Source organism: Triticum urartu, chromosome 2 (genome assembly GCF_003073215.2).
Source record: "Triticum urartu cultivar G1812 chromosome 2, Tu2.1, whole genome shotgun sequence".
Lineage (NCBI taxonomy): Eukaryota > Viridiplantae > Streptophyta > Magnoliopsida > Poales > Poaceae > Triticum > Triticum urartu.
The window spans coordinates 545,554,487-545,574,431 of record NC_053023.1 but is presented as its reverse complement, the minus strand read 5'-3'; the positions used below and the strand labels follow the sequence as shown (position 1 = coordinate 545,574,431).

General features: G+C 47.7%; 1 protein-coding gene across 1 annotated transcript; it reads left to right on the top strand.

Annotated features, from left to right (window-relative positions):
• The first annotated feature begins 6,549 nt into the window (after window positions 1–6,549).
• On the top strand, window positions 6,550–9,298 carry LOC125533609 (galactose mutarotase-like). The gene is made up of 5 exons (XM_048696992.1): window positions 6,550–6,746; window positions 6,894–6,943; window positions 7,232–7,355; window positions 7,427–7,534; window positions 8,594–9,298. The coding sequence occupies exons 1-5, from the start codon at window positions 6,569–6,571 to the stop codon at window positions 9,226–9,228; spliced, it is 1,095 nt and encodes a 364-aa protein (XP_048552949.1). The 5' UTR covers window positions 6,550–6,568; the 3' UTR covers window positions 9,229–9,298.
• Window positions 9,299–19,945: the final 10,647 nt, after the last annotated feature.

Sequence of the window (19,945 nt, the reverse complement as noted above, 5' to 3'; positions counted from 1 at the left end):
AGTTTCTTTTGTTGAGCTTTCATACACTTATAGCTCTAGTGCATCCGTTGCATGGCAATCCCTACTCACTCACATTGATATCTATTGATGGGCATCTCCATAGCCCATTGATATGCCTAGTTGATGTGAGACTATCTTCTCCTTTTTGTCTTCTCCACAATCACCATTCTATTTCACATATAGTGCTATATCCATGGCTCACGCTCATGTATTGCGTGAAGATTGAAAAAGTTTGAGAACACCAAAAGTATGAAACAATTGCTTGGCTTGTCATCGGGGTTGTGCATGATTTAAATACTTTGTGTGGTGAAGATGGAGCATAGCCAGACTATATGATTTTGTAGGGATAGCTTTCTTTGGCCATGTTATTTTGAGAAGACATGATTGCTTTGTTAGTGTGCTTGAAGTATTATTATTTCTATGTCAATATTAAACTTTTGTCTTGAATCTTATGAATCTGAACATTCATGCCACAATAAAGAGAATTACTAAGAGAAATATGTTAGGTAGCATGCCACATCAAAAATTCTGTTTTTATCATTTACCTACTCGAGGACGAGCAGGAATTAAGCTTGGGGATGCTGATACGTCTCCAACGTATCTATATTTTTTTATGTTTCCATGCTATTATATTATCTGTTTTGGATGTTTATGGGCTTTATTATACACTTTTATATTATTTTTGGGACTAACCTATTAACCGGAGGCCCAACCCAAATTGTTGTTTTCTTGCCTATTTCAGTGTTTCGAAGAAAAGGAATATCAAACGGAGTCCAAACGGAATGAAACCTTCGGGAGCGTGACTTTTGGAACGAACGTGATCCAGAAGACTTGGAGTATATGTCAGGCAAGCAATGAGGCAGCCACGAGACAGGGGGCGCGCCCACCCCCCTGGGCGCACCCTCCACCCTCGTGGGCCCCTCGTTGCTCCACCGACGTACTTCTTCCTCCTATATATATCCATATGCCACCCAAACATCGAACAACAGAATAGATCGGGAGTTCCGCCGCCAGAAGCCTCCCTAGCCACCGAAAACCAATCTAGACCCGTTCTGGCACCCTGCCGGAGGGGGGAATCCCTCTCCGGTGGCCATCTTCATCATCCCGATGCTCTCCATGACGAGGAGGGAGTAGTTCTCCCTCGGAGCTGAGGGTATGTACTAGTAGCTATGTGTTTGATCTCTCTCTCTCGTGTTCTTGAGGTGGTACGATCTTGTTGTATCGCGAGCTTTACTATTATATTTGGATCTTATGATGTTTCTCCCCCTCTACTCTCTTGTGATGAATTGAGTTTTCCCTTTGAAGTCATCTTATCGGATTGAGTCTTTAAGGATTTGAGAACACTTGATGTATGTCTTGCACGTTCTTATCTGTGGTGACAATGGGATATCATGTGATCCACTTGATGTATGTTTTGGTGATCAACTTGCGAGTTCCATGACCTCGTGAACTTATGCATAGGGGTTGGCACAAGTTTTCATCTTGACTCTCCGGTAGAAACTTTGGGGCACTCTTTGAAGTTCTTTGTGTTCATTGAATAGGTGCATCTAAGATTATGTGATGCATATCGTATAATCATACCCACGGATACTTGAGGTGACATTGGAGTATCTAGGTGACATTAGGGTTTTGGTTGATTTGTGTCTTAAGGTGTTATTCTAGTATGAACTCTATGATAGATTGAACGAAAAGAATAGCTTCGTGTTATTTTACTATGGACTCTTGAATAGATCGATCAGAAAGGATGACTTTGAGGTGGTTTCGTACCCTACCATAATCTCTTCGTTTGTTCTCCGCTATTAGTGACTTTGGAGTGACGCTTTGTTGCATGTTGAGGGATAGTTATATGATCCAATTATGTTATTATTGTTGAGAGAACTTGCACTAGTGAAAGTATGAACCCTAGGCCTTGTTTCCTAGCATTGCAATACCGTTTATGCTCACTTTTACCACTTGCTACCTTGCTGTTTTTATATTTTCAGATTACAAAAACCTATATCTACCATCCATATTGCACTTGCATCACCATCTCTTCGCCGAACTAGTGCACCTATACAATTTACCATTGTATTGGGTGTGTTGGGGACACAAGAGACTCTTTGTTATTTGGTTGCAGGGTTGTTTGAGAGAGACCATCTTCATCCTACGCCTCCCATGGATTGATAAACCTTAGGTCATCCACTTGAGGGAAATTTGCTACTGTCCTACAAACCTATGTACTTGGAGGCCCAACAACGTCTACAAGAAGAAGGTTATGTAGTATACATCATAGCCGCAGAGGGATCGTTGGGTGAATGTGAACTGGCTTTGTTTCCCCGGCTGAATGAAATGCTGACTCTGAGGCAGGTTTCTTAACCCACAACAAATCACTCGGGTCGGTGTTTTTCCTGTACTCTTCCAGCTCTACCGCTGCCATCTGCTCGTTAGCAATTTTGCAGCCTTTCTGGAGGCATTCCTCTGCTCTCTATCGATTCCCCGTGACTGTGATCACACCTCTGGGCCCAAGCATCTTTAACTTAAGATACACGTAACATGGGCGGGCCATGAAACAAGCATATGTGAGTCTGCCCAGAATAGCATGATAGGCATTGTGAAAATCCACTACTTCAAATGTCAACTTCTCCTTGCGGCAATTCTTGGAATCACCGAAAACCACATCAAGAACAATCTGTCCGAGTGACTCTGCCTTCTTTCCTGGGATGACTCCATGGAACCGCATGTTGCTCTCACTGAGCTTGGACATTGGAATACCCATCCCTTGGAGGGTCTCAGCATACAAAATATTCAATCCACTGCCACCATCCATGAGAACCTTAGTCAGTCGAGTGCCCCCAATGAATGGGTCGACCACCAACATTTGCCACCCGGGGGTAGCAACGTGCGCTGGGTGATCGGACTGGTCAAATGTGATGGGAGTCTTCGACCACTTTAAGTACGTCGTAGTTGCCGGAGCAACCATGTTCACTTCTCTGTTGATAACCTTCAGTCGACTTTTGCTCTCAGCGTCAGCAAAAATCACCAAAGTAGTGTTTACATTGGGGTAGCCATCATATTCTTCCTTTTCCTCCTTATCAGAGTCCTTCTCCGGGGGCTGACCCTCTCGAAACTGCTGCATCAGGAGTCGGAACTGTCGGGTGGTATGTTTGGGTAGAATCAGGTTACCCTCTTTGTCCTTTTTTGTGTGTATATGACACGGTAAATCCAGGATGTCATTGCCTGACTGATCTTTCACCTTTTTGGGCACCCACGGCCCCTTAGGTTTTCCTTTGAACTTTCCATGATTCAGAACTGTAGCCTCTGCGGAACCCGCAACTTCTGATTTACGCTTCTATTTCCGATTGGTGTTTCCACCTCCAGTGTCCTGGTCGACTGGTTTCCTTTTACCATTACGGAGTCGGTCTTCTTCTTCACCATTTGCATACCGAGTGGCTATTTCCAGCATTCGATCCAGAGACATGTCTCCGGGTCGTCCAAACTTCAGGATGAGCTCTCGGTATCTGACACCCTCTTTGAAGGTGCAGACTTCCTGGTGCTCTGACACATTTTCCACCACATGGTCAAGGGTAGTCCATCTCTGGATGAAATCTCTCAAAGTTTCATTCGGCTTTTGAACGCAATGTTGCAATTCGGTTAGCCCAGCAGGTCGCTTGCACGTGCCCTCGAATGTCTTGTTGAACACTCAGGCCAAATCTTCCCAGCAAAGAATACTCCCCGGGGACTATTGATTCAACCAAGCTCTAGCCAAACTTTCAAGCATGAGGGGGGTGCTTCATGGCCACATCGTCGTTGCCCCGCCAATCTGAACTGCCACTCGGTAGTCCTCTAGCCAAGTATCTGGCTTCGACTCACCGGTGAACTTGCTTACCCAGCAGCCAATCTGAAGTTGGGAGGGATCTCAGCGGCCCTGATGGCCCTGATGAAACACTCGGGCCCTAAAACAAATGCTCTGCTATTGAATGGACAATCTCTTTCCTGACCTTCGTTGTGTGCTCTGCCTCTGTCGACCAAACCTTGAACAAGAACAGACCTTGCATCAAATTCAGGCTCTCTTGGGTCGACTAGAGCTCTCCGCTCGTCACCATACGGGCGCCTATCATCATACCGCCGGGGCGCGTACGATCCACCTCTTGGAGGAGGCGTAAGGACTCGACGACGGTCATCACGAGGATCAAACTGACCGTATCCCCGACCGAGGTACTGATCTTGGTGGTAACCACGATCTTCACGCCGCAGAGGCGATCTTGGGCTATGCATTGACTAAACTATATCTACAACCACAGATCTACTATGGATTCTGTTGTGCGACTGAGAAACAGCTGAGTTCTGTTCACCCGCCGCTTGGAGCAGCGCTCGGATCTGCAGTAAACCTCTACCAGCTTCTGAACGAGACGGCTGAATTGAGTCTGCTATACGTGTCGCAGCTACAAGATTTTGGACCGGAGTGTGGTATACCTGAGGTTCAGGTGGGAACAGTTGTCGTGGTCGTTGACTGGATCCAGGGACCTATTGACGGGCGCGTTCGTCGAGTGAATGTTGGATATTCTCCAGACGCGCGCGCTTAGCCAAGGTGGCCAGGCGCGTAGTCTCCAAGGCTCGAGCCTCAGAGGTCTCCCCAACGATGGGGGTCTAAAGCGCCTCCACGTACGACGATGCAGCTCTTCCCTCTGCTCCGAAGTGAGGGATTGGGGATGATATTCGTCATGAACGTACGGCGGGCCGTCACCGTTGCTGCCACCGCCGCCGCCGGCGCAACGGAAACCAGGCGGGCTGCGATGTGAGTCGACCATGAGGACCTCCGCCGCAGGGTCGCTGCTCCCGCACTCGGAAGTTGTGTCCGCAGAACCAGTCGACAGATTGAATGGCCCATAGAGAGATTCACCTGGCTCGATTGCCGCGACTTGAGAGGTGGTCGACTGACGAGCCACCGCATGCTTCACCCACCGCTGGAGCCGCGACCGACCGGATCGTTTGCGACGACGTACAGCGGGGATCGTGGATGTTGCGGGAGTCGACCGATACTGGGTCGACGGTTGTCGCGGCAGGACGGCGCAGGCGCTCGCGTGGAAGCGGATGGGAAGGGCCTCGACGTCGAGGGGGGCTTCTTGGAGCCAGGCGGAGTCGTCGGCGATGAAGACGAGCGCACCGAGACGGATCTCGTGGCCCATAGCCAAACCATCGCCGGAAACCATGTTGGTGTCGATCGGAAAAACTGCAACCTCACCGGAAGTCGCTATGACGCCTGCCCGACGGTGGGCGCCAACTGTCGTGGGAGTGAGTCTGACAGTAAGACTAGGGGGTACGTAGGAGGAGGCAAGGCCCTAGCTACGGTGAGGTTGTACACACAAGTTTTACGAGTTCACGCCCCTTCGGAGGAGGTAACAGCCCTACGTCTCGGTGCCTCGGAGGCTTGTCGACTGGATTATGCGTGAGAGTTACAGGGATGCGAACCCTTGTGCTAGAGGAGGGGATGGCTTATATAGAGTGCGTCGGGCCCCTCCAGCCCTCAGTTACACAGGGTTCAATGTGAGTTAAGATAGGAGCGTTACTGGTAACACCGGCTATAAATGACTATTAATGATCTCTAAGACTACGGAGTGAACGTCTGACCGTTGCTATACTGGGGTGACTATAGGTCTTCTGTATTCCGAGTGATTCTTCATATGGTCGAGTGGCGTTACAATGGTCGATTGGAATTGGGATATCCGAGTGGATCCATTCAGGGGTTGTTTCAATCGGTATCTTCTGTTGGTCTTTGAATGTCTTTGACTCTAGGGTAGTGGCCTTGGGTAGGGTGTCTAGGACAGGCCTAAGACCCTACCCTAGGTACATGTTATCGTCAGACGGCGGTGGCGTGAAGAAGGAGGAGGAAGACGACGACGGCGGCGACTACAGCGCCTTCTGCAAGATCTTCAGCGTGTAGGCCGAAGGCGGCGCGACGGGCGGTGGCGGCGGCATAGTCTTTGCTTTTTTCGAATTATGTTTTAAATATGTACAAAAATCAATTGAACGCCTAAAATTTGCCCAATTTTGTGTCGCGTTTGGCCGAATTTTGGCCAAGTATGGTTTTAAAAAACGGCGTCTGGGGTGATCTTGGAGCGGCGACGGGAAAACGTACCGCATCCACGCCAAATTTATCATCGGTTCGCCCTCAGGCGGCGCTATTTCAAACTCCTGGGCGGGCGGGGGGGGGGGCGGTTGGAGATGCTCTGAGTAACCGACGCCCAGCAGTACACGTGGGGACGCAAGTGCCTGACAACCCAAAATTTTGACCTCGTTTCTTTTTGATTTCCTTTCTCAAGCAGATACTGTATTTTAGATTTTTTTAGAGGATTTTAGATACTGTATTTTAGATACTATTTAAAAATTAGATACTGTATTTTAAATACTATTTAAAAAGATATTGTATTTTAGATACTATTAAAAAAAAGATCCTGCTCTAAAAGGAAGCTTGCAGCCCAGGCCCAGCCTTGCGACTGTCCGCCTATATCACAGCTCTGCCCACCCCTTCTGGATGACATACAGCTGTCCTCTTCTTCCTTCGTGCCTACGAGCGTCGTGTTGGGCCCCAATGGCGAGGGCTCCGGTGCTTCCCGTGCTCTTGTGCCTCGCGGTCCTCGCGCTGGCCGGCGGCGCCGACGCGAGGAGGAAGATGGTCGGCGTGTACGAGCTCAAGAGAGGGGATTTCTCCGTCAAGATGACCAACTGGGGCGCCACCATCATGTCGATCCTCGTCCCTGATTCCAAAGGTATCTTCATCTTCTTCTCTCTACCCCACAAAAACAAGGACAAAAGATCTTGTTTCTCATGCCAAGAAAATCGTATCGCCTCTTATGTGTGATCTTGCGTTCCTGTGGCGTGTGAGACTCACTTACCTCGCACAAATTATTTTGCAGGGAATTTGGCCGATGTTGTGCTGGGCAAAGACACCCTCGCTGAGTATGTTGTGAGTTCACTGAAACCTTCTCAAAATTATCTTTTCTGCATTATTCCTTCAGCGTCCGTCTGAAATGTAGATTGCTCATAGAATGAACATTGCGCCGCTCCTCGTTTTGTTTCTTTCTTTTTTCGATTCATAATATGAAATCATTTCTTTTCCTAGCAAAGATCGGCCCGATTATTCACCTGATCTCTCAACTTCATTGCTGTCCTGATGAGACACCACGTTTTTTTTTTTGACACCATGATGAGACACCACGTTAATTTCAAGTTCCTGTTTCCTCTGGTCATTCAGACTGATAACTCTGCCTTTGGGCCGCTAAATGGGAGGGTGGCGCAGAGAATGGCCAGGAGCCGCTTTGTCCTCGACGGCAAAGTATACCACACGTACATCAACGACGGCAGGAACTCCATCCATGGTATGCATTGTTCGATTCTGTCAAAGAGCTACCCGCGATAACACGCGGTAATTAATTTTCCGTTGTTATAGGTGGCCACAGGGGATTCAGCAAAGTCATATGGACGGTGAAGGAGTACGTCGCCGGCGACGACTCCCCGTATATCACGCTCTACTACCGGAGCTTCGACGGGGAGCAAGGTAGGAAAAACGATACGACCAAATTCTTTACCATTCAAAAAAGAGAAAAGTATACTTTCGTCCCTCAACTCTTAATGAAGTCTAAATTTGGTCCCTCAACTCCAAAACCGGACAACTTGCACCCTCAACTAACGAAACCGGACAAGGTTTGTCCCTGGTCTCGATTTTGACCGGTTTTGGTGCTGACTGACCCCGGTTTTGACCGGTGCCGACTAAAATTCGTGTAATTTTTTCATATCCGTGAACTTTTTAAAATTCACATACTCTTTTCAAATCCACATAGTTTTTCAAGGTCGTGCAATTTTTTCAAAAATAAACATACCTTTTTCAAATCTGTGAACTATTTTGAAATTTGTGTACTTTTCCAAATCCATGATTTTTTAATTTGCGTAATTTTCTCAAATCAGTGTATTTTTTCAACTTCGTGTAATTTTATCGAATCCAAGTATTTTTTTTTTCAAATCCATCTGTTTTTAAAATTCGCGTACTTGTTTCAAATCCGCATACTTTTTAAAGTTCGTGTATTTTTTTCAAATCCGTGTTCCTTTCCAATCCATGAACTTTGTTTGAAATTCACATACTTGTTTCAAGTTGACATAAATTTTCAAATCCACACATTTTTTTCTAATTCGCGAAGATATTCAAATCCGCATACGTTTTCAATTTCACATAAAATTTTCAAACCCAAAAAAATATACGTGAATAGGAATAAGTATGTCAATTTTTAAAAATTACATGAATTTAAAAAAACCACAGGAACTTTAAAGAAGTACGTGGATTTAAAAAAAGTACGTGAACTTGGAAAAAGTACGCAGATTTGGAAGACAAATTTTTAAAAAGTTCACGTATTTGAAAAAAATACCCGAATTTGAAAACATTAAACGGATTTGAAAAAGGTATGCGAATTTGAGTCGGCACGGTCAAAACCGGGTTGAGACAGCACCGAAACCGGTCAAAACCGTGACCAGGGATGAATCTTGGTCGGTTTCAGTAGTTAAGGGCGCAAGTTGTCCGGTTTTAAAGTTGAGGGACCAAATCTAGACTTCGCCAACAATTAAGGGATGAAAAATATACTTGTCCGAGACCTGGACGTGTACGCGACGTACCAGCTGACGGGCCCGTACGAGCTGAGCATCCGCACGAACGCGACGGCGCTGAACAAGGCGACGCCGGTGAACTTCCTGCAGCACGTGTACCTGAACCTGGGCGGGGAGGGCAGCGGCGACATCCTGGGCCACACGCTCCAGCTCTCCGCGTCCCGGTACACCCCGATGGACGAGGAGCTGCTCCCGTCGTCGGGCCGCGTCGACCCGGTGGCCGGCACGAACTACGACTTCCGCACGCCGACGCCCATCGGCGCGCGCATCCGGAAGGTCAAGGGCGGCAAAGTCTACGGCTACGACATCAACTACGTCATCGACTGGGAGGGGATGCGGAAGGTGGCGGTGGCGCGGGACGGCAAGTCGGGGCGCGCGCTGGAGCTGTGGGCCAACCAGCCGGCCATACAGCTCTACACCGGCAACTTCCTGAACCACACCCAGGCGAAGGGCGGCAAGCTGTACGAGCAGTACGACGGGTTTTGCCTGGAGACGCAGGCGTACCCGGACGCCGTGAACCACCCCGAGTTCCCGTCGGTGACGGTGAGGCCCGGCCAGGTGTACAAGCACGACATGCTCTACAAGTTCTCCTTCTAGCTTTTTTTAGTAACAGATCTCCTTCTAGCTATGGCTGCGCTACGGGTAGTAGTGGTACCATCATTGGTTAATGAGCACCGCTAGGCGCCAACGCACCGGCCGAATGTTTCGGCCAATCTGCTCCCAGCCGCCTGATTTGCTGTGCAACACCGTTAGATTTGAGCTCCTCTACTTTTTTTTACCTTGTCTTCGTCTTCCCGAGCGCTCGCCGTGCCAATCGCCCGTTGGGGCCGCCCCACGCTGCGGCACTCAGTTCGCCCCGGCCGCTCGCCGCCCCGGCCGTCGGTTGGAGCTGACCGCTCGCCGCCTCGCCCGCCCGTCGGAGCGCCATGGATGCAGCTCCGCGACTCAGCTCGTCCAGTCCGCTCGCCGCCTTGGCCGCACGTCGGAGCCGCCCCGCGCTCCGGGACTCGGCTCGCCCCGACCGCTCGCTGCCCCCGCTGCTCATCGAAGTGCCATGGATGCAGCTCCGCCTAACCGATGATTGGTTCCAGCAAAAAATAAAGATGCCCCGTGGTAGCATTTTCCCGTGTCAGTCGTAGCAAATGAAGACAACGGTTGCAGCAAAAGAATCCATCAACGTCGCCATTGTAGCAAAAATGTTAATCGGATGTAGCAAAACACAGCGCCAATGGTAGCAAAAAACGAGGATGTTGCAACAAAAATGTCGTCCTCGTCGTCGCCGGTCACACCTCAGTCGTAAAAAAGCACCATGGCCACATGAATGGATGTAGGAAAAACACAGACGGTAGTAGCAAAAACTTGACACGGTTGTAGCTTTTATCTCAATGGTTGAAGCCTTTCCCCTCTACGGTGGAAGCATTTCTGTAAACGATTGAAACTTTTTTCTTTTTGAGCAGCGTCTGGGTGAAAGCTTTTCTCTATCGTTCGGTTGAATCTTTTTTCATCAAAGGTTGTAGCCTTTTATATAGACGGTTGTAGCTTTCCTCGATAGCACTGATCGCTTACAACTTTCTGTATATACGGTTGAAGCATTTTTAATCTTGGGTTGAAGCTTTCTTGTCAACTGTTGCAGCATTCGCCAGCCTCCCAGCTATCGCGCATCTCTGATTGAAGCAAAAAATACCATCAGTTCCAGCAAAAAATCTCTATGGTAGTAGCAAAACCAAAACACAGTTGTAGCAAAAAAAATGGTCATCCGTCGTCTCGCCGTGACGTCGAGGTTCCAGCAAATTTGCGCCGCGGGGTGCAGTCCTGCCATGGCTGGTTGCAGCTCCGGCGTGGCCGGGTCCAGAGAGGTAGGGAGAGCTCCGATGCATGTGGATCCACGCGGATCTGGTCGAGGGCGGCCAGATCTGCTGAACGGCGGCGCGCCTGGGAGGCCTGCGGCGTGGGGTGATGCGTTGATCATGGCAGCGGGGAGAGAGAAAGAGAGGGATGCGCGAGAGGAAGAAGAGAAAAGGAAGGAGGACTAGTCGTCTCGGGTCCATCACGCCACGTGGTTGCTCGTCAGTGGGTCGCATCGCGCACGCGTGGACTGGACCGGCCGAAGCTTCGGCCGGTGCCCCGGTCCCAAACGTTTCCCTTGGTTAATGGACCGTAGATGTGGAGGTGGCGCGATTTGTGGGACAAACGGCTACGGTGGTTGAAAAATAAAATCATGCGTTTGTGCAGTGCAAACGATCTGCTCAATCTTTATTTTTACCTAATATATAATATAATAAAGCACGGATTGTTTGTTTTTGCCCGCTAATCGTTATTAAAAGTGTTCTCAACATTAATGATATTTACCCGCCTGTAAGTCAAAAAATCAATCAAAAAATCAAAAAAAGAATTCATCCGCCCGTCGTCCGGAATTTACAGCACCAGCCTGCGCTGTGGCCCTTGTCAGCCGCCAAGAATACAAGGCTGCGGCCAATTGAGCTAACCCACATTTGTGCATTAAAATGTGTTCTCCCATTTATGAAATAGTCGCACCTCGAACTCTTATATCCGTCTCATCAGTTTATATACATGAAAAATTTGCACATACCCAGAAGCTGGCTGCTGGATGATTACCACCTAGATGGTGAGGGAAAGGATATAGAAAGATTGCTATGAGTCCACGACTCCACGAGAGACAGGATGCTATACCTAAACAAGGCAAGATACCCGAGGGCTAATTGAACTCAGCAACCAGTGTGCTCTGCAGTGTATACGTGATCCATTTGGAGCAAGAAAAATGAGAATTAAATGTGAATTCAGCAAGGAGCATCTAGAGTGCATCGGAACTGCAATTTGTTGTCAGAAAAGTACATCAGTGGGCAAACATCTACATGCAGCTTGTTCTTCTGTTTAGAAGTTAGAGCAGTAGATACTTGATCATTTGTACTAAGTTCATTAGTTATTCATTTTTTGTTCCGAATGATTTACGAACACAATACACGTTCCTTCTAGAATCGTTTACGCCTTCAGAAGCGGGGTTGGCCAAATTGTGGGTTATGCCAGCTATGAAAAAGGGAGCCTGAATCTGTGGCACACATGCTTTTCCAATGCCGGTACTCACTCAGAGTATGGGTGGCCCATAAAGATGGGGTTTGATGTACCAGAACTAAACTTTGCGGTCTGGGGAGGTTTCCGCATGGTTCAGAATGGTGGACATCCACTGTCCTTCATCGCGGTCATCGGAGAATGGCAGTTTCTTCGCTCCTCATGCTCGTCCGTTAGGAGATCTGGAATGAGAGGAACGCTAGAGTTTTTAGAAGCAAGTCATCCCTACCTTCTTTGCTAATTAAGAACATCCACTTGGAGGCTAAAAATTGGGTACTTGCGGGCGGAAAACATTTGGGCGCTCTAATGCCGCGAGAGTAGGCTTACTTTTTCCATTTGTGGAGGTTTAATGGACCTCGTAAAACTTTGTTGGGTTTCCCTTCTTTATTTATGAGATGAGACAAAACTTTGGCCCCCGTTTAAAAAATGTTTTACTTTTGTGATATTAGTTGCAGTTTGCGCAGGCTGGGAGTGGATTACAGTAACCTTAATTTACATCGCAATAATATGAAGGCATTTGTTGTTGGAGACCAACTGCATGGGCAGGAATGCAAAGTAATTAAGTTTTCTAGAACTTCAAATGCATCAATAGTTTAATTATTGTGTCAATTTTTAGTATATTCTCAGGGTTATTGTTATTCTAACTTTTGCCCAGTTTTTTAGTGAGGGATTAAATTGGACTGCAATTTGTTGCGTGTTAGATCAAATCCATGGTGGGCCGGCGGATCTCTGCTACAGGACCATCACCAGAGCCAATTACTGACACGTCATGTTTTGAATTGGAACATTGGTGTTGTTTTTCCAAAAAAAAAATCTAACGAAAAGTAGAAGCTATTTTGCTGTTGTACTAAGATTTGAGCTTCAGAGGCCACAAAAGACTATAAGGGAGCAGAGAAAACAATGAAACGCCCGACAGTGCCAAGTGCACGTTGTTTCTACAAGGTCAACATGAGACTATACTCTACCCGCAAAAAAACACACGAGATTATACCCATGAAACGCCTCCATCAGCGGGCAAAACGTCTACATGCAGCTTGTTCTTGTTTAGAAGTTAGAGCAGTAGATACTTGATCATTTGTACTAAGTTCATTATTTATTCATTTTTTGTTCCGAATGATTTACGAACACAATACACGTTCCTCCTAGAATCGTTTACGCCTTCAGAAGTGGGGTTGGCCAAATTGTGGGTTGTGCCAGCTATGCAAAAGGGAGCCTGAATCTGCGGCACACATCCTTTTCCAATGCTGGTACTCACTCGGAGTATGGCGGCCGTAAAGACAGGGTTTGATCTACCAGAAGTAAACTTTGCGGTCCGGGCAGGTTTCCGCACAGTTCAACATTGATGGACATCCACTGTCCTTCAACGCAGTCATCGAAGAAGGGCAGTCTCTTCGCTGCTCATGCTCGTCTGTTGGGAGATCTGGAATGAGAGGAACGCTAGAGTTTTTAGAAGCAAGTCCTCCCTGCCTTCTTTGCTAATTAGCAACATCCACTTGGAGGCTAAAAATTTGGTACTTGCAAGGGCAAAACATTTGGGCTCTCTGATGCCGCGAGAGTAGGTTCCTTTTCCATTTGTGGAGGCTTAACGGACCTCATAAAACTTTGTTCGGTTTCCCTTCTTTATTAATCAGATAAGGCAAAGCTTTTTCCTCTGTTTAAAAAAATGTTTTACTTTTGTGATATTTGTTGCAGTTTGCGTAGGCTAGGACTGGATTACACTAACCTTAATTTACATGGTAGTAATATGAAGGCATTTGTTGTTGGAGGCCAACTCCATGGGCAGGAATGCAAGGAAATTAAGTTTTATTGGACTTCAAATGCATCAATAGTTTAAACAGTTAAGTATATTCTCAAGGTTATTTTTAGTGTAACTTATGCCCAGTTTTTAGTGAGGGATTAAATTGAACTGCAATTCGCTGCATGTTCGCTCAAATCCGTGGTGGGCTGGCGGCTCTCAGCTAGAGCCAATTACTACCACGTCATGTTTTGAATCGGAACATTGGTGTTGTTTTTTCTAAAAAAAATCTGATGAAAAGTAGAAGCTATTTTACTACTGTACTAAGATTTGAGGTTCAGAGGCCACAAAAGACTATAAGGGAGCAGAGAAAACAATGAAACGTCTGACAGTGCAAAGTGCACTTCGGTTCTACATGGTCAACATGAGACTATACTCTACCTGCAAAAAACATATGAGACTATACTCATGAAACGCCTCCATCAGCGGGCAAAGATCTACATGCAGCTTGTTCTTTTGTTTAGAAGTGAGGGCAGTAGATACTTGATCATTTGTACTAAGTTCATTAGTTATTCATTTTTTGTTCCGAATGATTTATGAACACAATACACGTTCCTCCTAGAATCATTTACGCCTTCAGAAGCGGGGGCGGCCAAATTGCGGGTTGTGCCATCTATGCAGGAGGGAGCCTGAATCTGCGGCACACATCCTTTTCAAATGCCGATACTCACTCAGGGTATGGGCGTCCGTAAAGACGAGGTTTGATGTACCAGAATTAAACTTTGCGGCCTGAGGAGGTTTCCACACGGTTCAACATTGGTGGACATCCACTATCCCTCGGCACGGTCATCGGAGAAGGGCAGTCTCTTCGCTCCTCATGCTCGTCTGTTGGGAGATCTGGAATGACACGAACGCTAGAGCTTTTAGAAGCAAGTCCTCCCTTCCTTCTTTGCTAATTAACAGCATCCACTTGTAGGCTAAAAATTGGGTACTTGCGGGGGCAAAACATTTGGGCTCTCTGGTGCCGCGAGAGTAGGCTTTCTTTTTCCATTTGTGGAGGCTTATTGGACCTCGTAAAACTTTGTTCGGTTCCCCTTCTTTATTAATGAGATGAGGCAAAGCTTTTGCCTCCGTTTTAAAAAAATATTTTACTTCTGCGATATTTGTTGCAGTTTGCGCAGGCTGGGAGTGGATTGCACTAACCTTAATTTACATGGCAGTAATATGAAGGCATTTGTTGTTGGAGGCCAACTGCATGGGCGGGAATGCAAGGTAATTAAGTTTTCTAGGGCTTCAAATGCATCAATATTTTAATCAATGTGTCAATTTTCAGTATATTCTCAGGGTTATTGTTACTGTAACTTATGCCTAGTTTTTTAGTGAGGGATTAAATTGGACTGCAATTTGTTGCGTGTTCAGTTAAATCCGTGGTGGACTGGCGGCTCTCAGCTACAAGGCCATCACCAGAGCCAATTACTAACACATCATGTTTTGAAAGGTGTTGTTTTTCTAATTCTTTTCTAATGAAAAGTAGAAGCTATTTTGTTGTTCTACTAATTAAGATTTGAGGTTCATAGGCCACAAAAGAACATGAGACTATACTCATGAAACACCTTCATCAGCGGGCAAACATCTACGTGCAGCTTGTTCTTCTGTTTAGAAGATAGAGTAGTAGATATTTGATCATTTGTATTAAGTTCATTAGTTATTCATTCTTTGTTCCGAATGATTTATGAACACAATACATGTTCCTCCTAGAATCGTTTACGCCTTCAGAAGCAGGGTTGGCCAAATTGTGGGATGTGCCCGCTATGCAAGAGGGAGCCTGAATCTGCCGCACACATCCTTTTCCAATGCGGCTACTCACTCAGAGTATGGGCGGCCGTAAATACGTGGTTTGATGTACCAGAACTAAACTTTGCGGCCTGGGGAGGTTTCCACACGGTTCAACATTGGTGGACATCCACTGTCCTCCGGCGCGGTCATCGGATAAGGGCAAACTCTTCACTCCTCATGCTCGTCTGTTGGGAGATCTGGAATGAGAGGAATGCTAGAGTTTTAGAAGCAAGTCCTCCCTGCCTTCTTTGCTAATTAACAGCATCCACTTGGAGATTAAAAATTGGGTACTTGCGAGGGCAAAACATTTGGGCTCTCTGATGCCGTGAGAGGAGGCTTCCTTTTTTCCATTTGTGGAGGCTTAATGGCCTCGTAAAACTTTGTTCGGTTTTCCTTCTTTATTAATGAGATGAGGCGAAGCTTTTGCCTTCATTTAAAAAATGTTTTACTTCTGTGATATTTGTTGAAGTTTCCGCAGGCTGGGAGTGGATTACACTAACCTTAATTTACATGGCAGTAATATGAAGACATTTGTTGTTGGAGGCCAACTGCATGGGTAGGAATGCAAGGTAATTAAGTTTTCTAGGACTTCAAATGCATCAATAGTTTAATTAGTGTGTCAATTTTCAGTATATTCTCAGGGTTATTGCTAGTGTAACTTATGCCCAGTTTTTTAGCGAGGGATTAATCATAGTTGTCTCTTGTAAGATTCAGACTGAAATTAAATTCTCTGACATGCCTCTTGTTTTCGCAACGTATATTCAATACACATTGAATCAAGCTCATATATTTAGTTCATATGGAACTTACTCGACAAACCCAGGTTTACGGGAACCGCCATTTAGTACGTAGCAAAGCACGAACATTGTGAGGTGGACATGGCTGAGGCAACCGCATGATATCCAAAGTGAGATCCCCACTTCATTTAAGACCATTCTTCTCTCACTATATGATGCACAATTGGACTTAATTTGGCAGGTGTGGAGTGGCCAGCCAAAGATGACGCTATTGACAAGTGTGGAGTGGTTAATGGAAGATGATCATATTGTAATGTTTGGTACTATTTTTTTTGTTTCTCAGTGTAGTCAATCATTATAAGGGGCGGCGTATTGACAAGGTGCAGGGAGTATGTAGGATCGAAAGTATTTCTAGAGGGGGGTGATTAGACTACTTGACCAAATAAAAATCTAGCCTTTTCCCAATTTTAAGTCTTGGCAGATTTTAGCAACTTAGAACAAGTCAGGCAGTCAACCTACACATGCAAGTCTAAGAGTATAGCAGCAGAACGTAAAACATTTGCATATGAAGGTAAAGGGAGGAGTTTGTAGGGAGCAAACGCAATGTAGACACGGAGATTTTTGGCGTGGTTCCGATAGGTGGTGCTATCGTACCTCCACGTTGATGGAGATTTCAACCCACGAAGGGTAACGGCTGCGCGAGTCCACAGATGGCTCCACCCATGAAGGGTCGCGAAGAAGCAACCTTGTCTATCCCACCATGGCCATCGCCCACGAAGGACTTGCCTCACTAGGGTAGATCTTCACGAAGTAGTCAATCTCCTTGCCCGTACAAACTCCTTGGTTCAACTCCACAATCTTGATGGAGGCTCCCAAGTGACACCTAACTAATCTAGAAGACACCTGCTGGGGAACGCCGTAATTTCAAAAAAAATCGTACGCACATGCAAGATCATGGTGATGCATAGCAACGAGAGGGAAGAGTGTTTTCCACATACCCTCGTAGACCGTAAGCGGAAGCGTTATGACAACACAGTTGATGTAGTCGTACGTCTTCACGATCGACCGATCTTAGCACCGAAGGTACGGCACCTCCGCAATCTGCACACGTTCGGCTTGGTGACGTCCCACGAACTCACGATCTAGCAGAGTTTCGAGGGAGAGCTTCGTCAGCACGACGGCATGATGACGATGATGATGATGCTACCGGAACAGGGCTTCGCCTAAGCACCGCTACGATATGACCGAGGTGGATTATGGTGGAGGGGGCACCACACACGGCTAAGAGATCAATGATCAACTTGTGTGTCTATGAGATGCCCCCTCCCCCGTATATAAAGGTGTGGAGGAGGAGGAGGGCCGGCCCTCTACTATGGCGCGCCCTAGGGAGTCCTACTCCCATCGGGAGTAGGATTCCCCCCTTTCCAAGTACGAGTAGGAGAGAAGGAAGGGAAGGAGAGAAGATAAGGAAGGAGGGGGTGTCGTGGTTCTAAGCCTGACAGTAGAATAGGGGGTAGGAATGTAGAGGCAAGATCCTAGCTATGGAGGAGTTGTACACGCGAGTTTTACGAGTTCATGCCCTTCTTGAAGGAAGTAACATCCCTATGTCTCAGAGCCCGGAGGCGGTCGACTGGATATATGCATGTGAATTACAAAGGGTGCAAACCGTTGTCTCGGAGGAGGGGGTGGCTTATATAGAGTGCGCCAGGACCCCAGCCAGCCCATGTTACAAAGGGTTCAATGTACATTAAGGCAGGGTGTTACTGGTAACGCTAGTAATAAAGAGATATAAATGATCTTTAAGGTTGCAGAGTGAATGACCGACCGTTGTCATCCTGAGTGACGTTAGGTCTTCTACACTCCGAGTGGTTTCTTGTTTCGTTGAGTGGTTGTTCGCATAGTCGAGTGTCTTCTATACTGCCGAGTGGAACATAGCTTCACGGTCGAGTGGATGATGATTTTGCTTCGACCGCTTCTGGTTCCTTTAGAGATGTCCTTGGGGAGGGTATCTTGGACAGATCCATGACCCTACCCTAGGTACATAGCTTCATCATTATCCCCCGAATGGATCAGGGTTTGAGTGAGGAAGGAGTTGGGAACACTTCCGACTCCTTCTTTATGCTATGAGTATAACTTGTTTTGGAACAATGAACTGAGGAGACAACATCAACTTCTTTTTCAGTCGCCTTGGTCCATTCTTAGTTTTTGTCGAGTGAAGTTTCATGGTAGAATTCCGAATGATAATGTGGAGGATGTTTTCTGTCTGACCAGCTGCTCTGCTCTCTGTAGATTTCGCGGGATTCGAATTTCAGGAAGCGCGCCAGACGGGCGAGGCCGCGGTAATCGGGACGGATTAAGCAGGTCTCCTTGATCTCCGCGCCACCTTTTTGGCCACGTACTGCGCGCGCGACTGTTGCGGGGTTTGTTTAGATCGTCTGGGCCTACCAGTTAGTCACTCGGGGAATGACCTTATAAAAGGCACCGGACCGGGTCTCTGCACCGTGCGCTCCCATTCTCTTTTCTTCTTCCTTCGACCTCTCCGCCACACTCGCTTCTGCTCTCGTCGCCGAACCCTCACTCGAACTTGATCTGTTGCCATGGGAAAAGAGAAGAAGGTGGCGCTGGAGTGCACGAAGAAGGCGACCGCGAAGGCGAAGGGCAAGCGGACCAGCCGAGGCGGATCCTTGTCGAGATCCGGCCAGCCGCCGGGCTGGATCCAGGATGACTGGATCCGCTTGACGATCAGCCAGGACGACCTCGACGACCTGGTGGAGGGGGGACTGATCCCCCACAAATCGGCGCGGTTCCCGGGGAACGAGACCGAGCCGCATCCAAGGGAGGGTGAGTGCGTTCTCCTCGCCACCCACGTCAATCGCGGATTTTCTCTGCCTCCCCATCCTTTCTTTCGGGGCTTTTTGAAATTCTTTGGGGCTCAGCTCCACCACTTCACTCCAAACACCATAGTCTATCTGGCTGCATTTGTGTCAATGTGTGAAAATTTCTTGGGCTGTCGACCGCACTGGGGCCTCTTCAAACATATCTTCACCTGCCGCTCCCAGTCGGTCAAAAAGGCCAATCCGAGTGATGAGAGGACGCACATGATCCAGATGTGCGGGGGCCTAGGGATCCAGATGAGGAACAAGAGCACCTTCCCGGCGATGATCCTTCCCGACTCGGTCCGCGGCTAGCAATCGACTTGGTTTTGCTGCAAGGATCAGCCGACCCCGGGTCAGTCGACTGGACTTCCTCCCTTTTCCCTGGCTCGAGTGGAGAAGCCTTCCTCCTTGAAGGTGGTTCCCGAAGAGAAGGCACAGGTCAAGGTGCTGGTCGAGCGGGTCGTCCAACTCGTCCGCGACGGGGTGACTGGGATGGACCTGCTGGAGGTCTTTCTCGGTCGACGCATCCAACCGCTCCACGCCCGTGATCATCTGATGTGGATGTACTCTGGACTCAAGGACTCCACTCGGATCCACCCGGAGGACGTCAGTGAGGACATCTTGGAGAAGTGGCTGATGGGAATCACCAGCAACAAAGACAACCCCCGGGGGTCTAGGAGGGTGATTCCATTCGACCACTCGCGCCAGCGGGAGCAGGTATGATTCTGCTTTCCCAAATATCTTTCCGATTCACTGTGTGACACCTGTTGATGGTCGACTGTACTCCTTTTGCTCGTTGTTATTTCAGGCTCTCATTGACATGTACTCGATGCCCAACGGAGTGCAGGAGCAAGACATCGAGGAGGGAGCGAGTGGGGGCGAGAGCGGCGAGTGGCACTCAGATGCAGAGGAGGACGAGGAGAGCGACGACTCGAGCGATGACGAAGAAGTCGACACGCCTCCTCGCAGAGAGAGGAGATCCAAGCACGCAGACGACCCGGCGAGCACCCCGGACCTGGCGACCGCGCCGACTGGGCAGTCTT

Bases quoted from the DNA above. Each gene is read 5' to 3' on its own strand.
- LOC125533609 (XM_048696992.1), top strand. From the start codon at position 6,569: ATGGCGAGGGCTCCGGTGCTTCCCGTGCTCTTGTGCCTCGCGGTCCTC. The intron at 6,747-6,893 runs GTATCTTCATCT...ATTATTTTGCAG, and splicing joins CCTCGTCCCTGATTCCAAAG to GGAATTTGGCCGATGTTGTG. The intron at 6,944-7,231 runs GTGAGTTCACTG...CTGGTCATTCAG, and splicing joins ACACCCTCGCTGAGTATGTT to ACTGATAACTCTGCCTTTGG.